At 36.1% G+C, this 8,094-nt stretch overlaps 1 protein-coding gene across 1 annotated transcript; it reads right to left on the reverse strand.

Annotated features, from left to right (window-relative positions):
• LOC134854657 (MFS-type transporter SLC18B1-like) lies at positions 1-7,247 on the reverse strand. Its single transcript, XM_063871008.1, has 5 exons — positions 6,774-7,247; positions 5,868-6,204; positions 4,980-5,299; positions 4,410-4,670; positions 1-393 (listed from the first exon to the last, which is right to left on the reverse strand). The coding sequence occupies exons 1-5, from the start codon at positions 7,078-7,080 to the stop codon at positions 194-196; spliced, it is 1,425 nt and encodes a 474-aa protein (XP_063727078.1). The 5' UTR covers positions 7,081-7,247; the 3' UTR covers positions 1-193.
• Positions 7,248-8,094: the final 847 nt, after the last annotated feature.

Raw genomic sequence — 8,094 nt, forward strand, 5'->3', positions numbered from 1 at the left:
TTTAATATCATACTAGTTGTACCGAAGAAATTCGATACCAAATAACTCTCAAACATTATAAATATCATATTTCATACAAACTTTAGTCTTAGAAAATTGCGCAATATACAAGATCTCAAAATAAAATATTACAAACTCTGGTTTGCAAACTGATGCAATGTATCTTTTTTTACAAAAAATATAATAAAAAAAACTAGTCTCTGTCTAATGATTCTTCTAAGAAGACACGGCTGTTGTAGTACATGCGCCTGTAGTTTCCGGAGAGGATCAAGAAACCATTGCTGATCAAAGAGCCGACGGCGAAACAGCCGAACACAGTGGCGAAAGTGAAGTGGAATCCGAAAATGGGGTAGATCACGCCTCCAAACACGATAGAGCCAAGGATTCTGCCGACTAAAAGAAAAAATTCATTAACCATTACAAAAACATTTACCACAAAAACTGTGCTGAAAATTTTCTGTACTCGTGGAACAGCAACTGGCCAAAATTGCTTCGAAACAAAGATTTGTAAATGCACCTTCAAAAAATTGTTTTATACTTTTGCAATGGGGAAAATTAAGCTGCAGTGTTTGCTCTTATCTAAAAAATATAAGAAACGTTGACAAAAATTTGAGTGGATTTGGTTAAGAATTTTCCGGTCTGTTCGATTATTGTTCCGACTTTCAAAAAAAGTGAGGACTCTAAATGCTAGGCGTGGTTTTTTATTCAGACCACTTTTACAAAACTCTGGCCCCTCGGGGGATAGATCTCTTAAGTGCAGTCGGAACATTCAGGACTTCGCCCTGATACGAGCAGTCATGTATTAGTTGGGGAGCGGTGGTGAAGTGGTTACGTCTCCGCCTCTAAATCGGAAGGTCGAATGTTCGAGGCCCACCATGATCCGTGCTCGTTCCTTGAGGGTAAAACAACATTACCCAGCCCAGAAAAACAACTTAAAAAATTGCAAGTAGTTCTTAAACAGGGGTACAACAGCGGTTCGCCGTGATGAGCTGTACAGGTCTTGTGCTGGCCCTTTCTCCCGTGGATAAATGATCTTCATCTTAAGTTTACTGTGATTTAGTTTCTATAGTAAAATAAACTCCTAAAAACGGCATCAAAAATTTTCTATAGTTTCAATTATGCAATTTTTTTTTTCAATTATGCAAACAATTTATTCAAATGTCAATTGCAACTATTGAAGAAACAATTGACATCTTTTTTTCGATAGTTGACTTTTGACAAATAAGACCAAATGCTGCAGTTAATACTGCGAAAATTATACTTCTCTCACTTAAAACTTTTAAACTATTTTCACATAATTGAATTCAATGAAGTGATAGAAGAAATAGAACATTTTACAGAACACGTTAAACAACAACTTTTGAAATAGAACAATCTACAAAAAAAAAGAGATTATGGGGGGCCAATTTCTAATATGATAGAAAATATTCCGGTACAAGAGTGTTTGGTTTTGATAACTTATTTCAACGTTTGATACCGAACCTCAACCCGTTTATTTAATTAAAAACAAACAATGTTATAGTCATAAACAACCCCAACTAACTGTAGTTCATTGATCCTTGACATAATAGGAGAAACTAGTTCCACTGTAACAAAACTGCTCGTATGTCATGGCAAAGCCCTGAATGCCTGAATGTACAGACTGTGCCGTTCACAGGTCTCAAAAAACGTTTGCTAAGAAAAGTCCAACAACTGTAAATTTGAGACGGCTAATACTATTTCTTCAGTGGTAAAATTTCAGCCGTTGCAGAAAATTAATACGACTATCAAGCGCTTGCCTAATTATTCGGACTTTCGAAAAAAAAAACTGAATATTTATGCTTGGTAGGGTTTTTTTTATTAATCAGTCAATTTTTTGACTATCGAAATAATAGTTTTTTTTTAAATTAAGCTCCATTGAAGATATCGACTCCCTGAAATCAAATTTAAAAATTTATTTTAACTCCGATCATTTTTTGCTAAGTTTTGGTTGTTTGAAAATTGCTAATTTGGGCATGCTTTGGAATAATCTATGCGCTGTTTGTAGATTTTAACCACAATACTGAAAACGTAATGTGAAGTATTTATGCGTGGCGAATGATCCTGCACAACACAATCGTTCCAGATTGGATTGAGGCTAGCTGATTGGTCATTTTAAATTTTACCACTCAAATTTTTACACTTGATCTTGATTTGATACTGTCCAAACTTTATAGTTTTTCAATTTTATCTTTTCCCAAAAACTATTCGATATGAATTAAGGGGCAGTCGGAACTTTCAGGGCTTTGCCCTGATATAGGAGCAGTCTTGTTTCAATTTAGAACGTTTTCGAGAGCAAGATATTTCTTCACGCATAAAGCATTCGCAGTATACTTTTAACATCCCCAATAAAATCTATGAAGCGCACATAACTGAGTCCAACTTATGGCCAAACTGAAAATTTCCAAGCCCCCAGATATTAACAAAAATAATTGCAGGTAAATTTTTTACAATTGAACTCATTAGGTGGATAATTTAATTGGAGCAAACATTTTTTGTTTCTCCAATAATTCTCACTACAATTTGCTGTTACATCAATAAAGTATATTCAAAAAATTAAAAAAACAAAGTAAGAAAAGCATAACTACTGACAAGTAACTTTTTGCATCGTAGCATTAACAAGCGAAAAAACAAGTTGAAACACTGAAATGGCGGGAAAAAATGTAGATTTTGAATATTTTCCACTTCGTTTCTGGACAACAAGCTCATAATTGAAAATTTTTAGAGTATTTTTTTTGAAATTGGTTTGACAGACAAAACTTGCAAAGTGTTTTTATGGGCGCAGAACTTGCAAAATTACCAGAGAAACTTGCGTTTTCAAGAAATTGAATACAAAAATGCAAGTTAACGTTAGGTTGAATAGGGTTCCTTTTTAAATTTAAAATAAAGGTAAGAGTAAAGCTCTTTTTGATACATTTATTTTCAAAAATTGAACCAAAAGTTTTAGGGTAAGTTTTAATAAATCATGTGTGAGTTGAAAAAAAATGAAAATATTTAAGTTTGGATAAAAAAAGGATGTTACTGTTTCTCAAAAGCAAAATAGTTATACCTACAGAGTAATTTTGTAGCCGTATTAATTGTGCATAATGCCAGTCAACTGATAAACACAAAAGACATGGCATTAATCTGAAAAACCTCAAACGATTATTAAAAAAATTAACTGAAAACAAAATTTCAATCGTAAATTGAACAATGACTATTGTTAAACAGGCTGGTAGTTTTTAAAACTGTTTTCCCGCTGACTAATTTAAGAATTTTTGGTAGAAAAATTTTTATTCAGAGAAAAACCAATATCAACAATAATCTGAAGTGGGGGTGTGGTGGTGAAGTGGTTACGTCTCCGCCTCTCATTCAAAGGGTCGTATGTTTGAGGCTCACCATGATTTTTGCTTGTTGCTTGAGGGTGCTTCAAAATTACCCAGCCCAAAACAAGCAAAAATGCATGCAATTCTTAAGCAGGTTCTCAGTAGCGGTTTTCCGTCAAGGGCTCAACAGCTCGTCTTAACCCTTGCCCTTATGGATTAATCGCATTAACTGCACTAATACCCCTCATATCGGACAACGTAATCTCTCCCCCCAATAAAGGATGAAATTTAAAGCGCGTATTGTTGTTCCGACTTTCGGTACGAAAGTAACGGAATATTTGTGCTCGGGGTGGGTTTTTTTTTTCTTCAGACAAATTTCGACTTTTTAACTAGCCATTTTTGACGGAATTTTTTTACATCATTCAAAAGATATTGTTGTCCTGAGCTTAAATTTGAAAAGATATTTCACCTGTGATCATTTTTTGTAGAGTTATGAGGGTTTAAAGATTGCCATTTTGGTCATTTTGAGCAATTTGGGACAATTAACGCGCGATATAATTCGCGCTATTAACGCGTAAGCGGAGATTTAATCCGTCTTATAAATCGTTCCAAATTGGTTGAACGAAGCTTATTTGCCATAATTGATTTGTTACAAAGAACGAAATCTCTCTTTTTGTACTTTATATGGCGTGTGGGGGGATGATTTTCATAAAAAATTTCAAATTTTAGAAAAAAAAATTTTCTTTTTATTTTATTTAATTTAATTTTTTTATGCTATTACTGCTGCTCCATAAACCTTAAAAGGCAGTCGGAACATTCAGGGCTTCGCCCTGATACGAGCAGTCTTGTTTATTTTTGTGACAAACAATCTTTTCTTGCAACAGGAGGGAGGAGGGAGAACTATTTAACATATTCATTTTGTAAGACAAATTTCTCCAAAAAACGCGTAATAAAAAACGAGAAAAAAGTTTGAGACGTCAGATTTCTTAGACCTTATTTTTATGCTTGATTACAGAAGTCTCAGAAGTTCTCTTGAGTCGGGGAATAAATAAGACGATGGATTTAAAAAACAAGCATCATTCTTACCAGCCATGACAAAATTGAGCCAGATGCCGATGACTAGTTTCAAGTGGTCCAGACTATCGGAGTATCCCCCGTCCATCGCTATCTCCTGCAGAATCAGATACAGTGGAACATAGGTTCCAGACATAGCCAGTCCATTTAGACCCAGTACGGCGGCTATGTAGTATTGGTTTTCCAGAAGGGATATTTGAGAAGGCAGATAGTAGAGGCCTGTCACGACTACTAGCATGTTGGAAAGCCAGAAAAATGTATATGCAGCGAAGCCTGAAAAACAAAACGGTTTTAAAATCAAAATACTTCCGCTTTTAGTTCGGTTTTAAGTATCTCGGCCAGGGTTTGTGACCAATGATCTCAAACTTTAACTTTCTAGCAATTTTTTTTAAAATCGTTCTTTCTGAATTGCCTCAAAAGGTTCTTTTTTATCATCATTTACACATCGCTCAAAAACAATCATTTTTATCGTTATTTCTAAATCTTAAAAATTTGTCTTCCGCTATTGCTAAATTGCCCAATTTGTTCATTTCTATCTTCATGTCTATCTTCATTTCTCTATCTTATGCGAAGTCTTACAACCTTTGTCAGTGGCTATACCAATGAACTGTGTGCAAATAGCATAAGTAGCACCAGCCGATAGAAAATACAATCCAGCCGTGTCTCCGGTGATGTCAAATTTGTGAAGAAGATAAGGAGACAATGACACGTCGAGGAGACCGAACGGGATTCCAAACAGCGGTAAAATGACACTGAATGCCCAGATTCCAGGAACCGAGAGGAACTCCAGACATGCCCGGATAGTGCTGGGGGTTCCCAAACCTTCGTCTTGGGGTCCTTGCTGACTAGGAGAGATCATGGGTACATCGAAAGAATCACTGTCCATGGAGTCGTTGAAAATTCTGGAATGATTATGTCGATTTTGAAAAGCAGATTAATCAACAAACTAAAAGTCCCCCAGAACGATTTGAAAATTATTCTGAAAAAGTATCAATCAATTTATGTTAGTGTCATAACCAGAAGAAAGCATTGTTTGATGCAACTTCATATCAAATCCGACTAAAATCTAAACTTCACGATGTTTATTCAAGATGATTCGTTTTGGTTTCTGCTCAGGAAAACACCAATAAAAACAGTGACTACTACAGGACTGAAAAACGAAAGTACGTCGAACAATTTACATGCAACTATTACGTTAACCCTTTCTCATTATTGTGGTCTATTTTGAAAATAACTTAATTCACACTTAATCAGAACTTTTGAAGTTCCACACTACCCAAAAAATGGATTTTGTGCCTGAGGCTTTGGTTTTACTAGGTTAGGTATATGAAGTCCAAATATGACAGGAATTGAATAATTAATTCCAAATTTTATAACAATTAGGCTAAGTGAACAAATTATGTGAAAGCAGGATTTTCAGGAGGAAAAAAGTCAAAGAAGCGAAATATAGAGCGATAATTTTATTCTCACATGTCGTCAACTTGAGCGTCGTCGTATGACGTGTTGTTCTGGTGCTCATCACGAGGCTCTGGCAAGGTGAAAATGGCGAACAGCACCACGAACAACTCAATCCCCCCGGATGTCAAGAAGGGGTACTTGTATCCCCCAAGAGTAAAGACAGCACTTCCGATGGGAGGTCCGATTGCGATTCCCAGGCCGGCAGCTGATTCGGCCAGAGAGGTTATTCGGCCGGCGTATGAGGGCGCGAGTGACGTCAGAAGGGGGATTCCAGTCGCCCAGACCATACTGGCTCCGATTCCCATGAGGATTCGGGATAGGAAACACATACTGACGAACCAGACTCCACCTAAAAATAAATCACAGCGTCAGAATAAAAAGTAGAGAGCGGAACAAAAACGTATTCTTCAACTTCAATACAATGGAGACCAAACATCCTCTCAATAGTCTAGTTAAACCGCATTCCAAATATGTCAACAACTGGGCTTTGTGATTCAAACATTTTTTATCGTAAACACTCACAGGATGCGGCGGTGAGAAGGAAAAAGAGCCGATAACTAACAGTAATGGTATGTTTACGAGTTTATGACAATTAATAAGCAGTGACGAGTGAGCTGCCCAAACTTTTTTGCTTTTTATTAAGCAAATTTTTTTTAGGAAAGTGCAACAATGACACGAAAAAGCTCATGAAATCGCTGTGAAATAAATCATAAATGTCTGAATACTTAGCACATTTTTTTCTTCAAAAAAATGAGGGAAATTGTTAGATTGAAATTTCACTGGGATGTTTTAATTGTAAATATTGACATTGCGTCTTTCGTAATTATGAAGCATAAAATTTTCAAAAAAATCTGTTAAACGCCTCAAAATAACAAAATAACAACTTATCACCTTGCACATAAACGGATTGATACCAACCTTGTCCTTCTCCTAGCATTCCGAATCCCATGTTTGCAATGGCACCAATGATAGCCCCCCAGACGAAGAAGAACTTGTTCAACTGCGGTTTGGCACATAGTGGCAGCAGCAGCGAAAACACGAGTGTCGAGAAGTCGAAGCAACTGCTGATGACGCCGACAAGAAACTTGGACACGCCTTTGTTCACTTCGGCTTCATTCGGGAAAAAGGGCGCGAGTTGTGAATAATTTATACCCTCGGCTATGAATAAGAAGATCGAAAAGCCCAGAGCAATTACCAATTTACAACTTAAACCACTGCAGCACATGTTGATTACAAAGCTTTAACCAAAATTGTACAAAAATAAGTAATGTTTTGTAATATACAATGGTTTTGGTTAACCATTTCTTATTCTTCTCTAAATTGATATGCTTCAATGCTCAGTAATGCCTGCTTGCTGCGTTCGATGTTATCATTACTCTCACCTCAGCTTCGTTCACACAAACGCGTTTTTGATGGTAAATATTTTACAACTCAGTTTGAATGATTGCTGAAACGAGCTTCGATTTTCGTTGACGGTGACCGTTGCGTATTATATTGTGTGAACACATTTAACACTTTTATATTTTTCAGCGGTCAAATTGCTCAAAGCAACGATTGAAAAGAAAAATGTTTTAAAACTGCACAATTAAAAAAAAATTTGGTCAGTTTTACCCTGCTCGAGATGCGTGACTAATTTTCTACCAGCTTCGACCGTTTTTTTTTGTGAATTTTGGCATGTCTTGGGAACCGAGAAAAAACGGACCCATCCAAGGACACTTAGCTTTGAACTACTGTGTTCTGCCTGTTATTCGATAAGGATTGACCCATATTTTTATAGGGCTCAGTCTAAAGTTTACGTGAGCTCGAACTTTATACCGACTCATCCAGCAAAGATTTCGAATGCTAACCACTGCATAGTCACACCAAAGCAGTCAAAAAGCCGCTTCATTCACATCTGGTATTTATTATCTTGCAAACATTTTCGCAACTTTTACATTTCTCATCTTTTTAACAAAAGGATGACATGTAAAAGAAGGAAAAAAAATCACTTTTAAAAAAAATCCGCAGTATTTTTTTTGTTTTGCAGAGGTTGTTGAGATTTTTAAGAAATCGCTGATAGATTAAAAGGTCTCTGTCTGTTCCAGTTTCCCACCCCCACGTAAAATTACAAAAAAAAGCTGTTCGAAAATTGTTCCACGCCATTTTATATGTGATTTTGTAAAAGTTTGTTCAACTGTTCACGCTGACACGTTTTGATCCAGTTTTTAACATGAAAACTGCATCCACCCAGCAGTCAAAT

Source organism: Symsagittifera roscoffensis, chromosome 1, assembly GCF_963678635.1.
Source record: "Symsagittifera roscoffensis chromosome 1, txSymRosc1.1, whole genome shotgun sequence".
Taxonomy (NCBI): Eukaryota; Metazoa; Xenacoelomorpha; order Acoela; family Convolutidae; genus Symsagittifera; species Symsagittifera roscoffensis.

Bases quoted from the DNA above. Each gene is read 5' to 3' on its own strand.
- LOC134854657 (XM_063871008.1), bottom strand. From the start codon at position 7,080: ATGTGCTGCAGTGGTTTAAGTTGTAAATTGGTAATTGCTCTGGGCTTT. The intron at 5,300-5,867 runs GTGAGAATAAAA...TAATCATTCCAG, and splicing joins GACGCTCAAGTTGACGACAT to AATTTTCAACGACTCCATGG. The intron at 394-4,409 runs GTAAGAATGATG...TTTTTCTTTTAG, and splicing joins GCTCAATTTTGTCATGGCTG to TCGGCAGAATCCTTGGCTCT.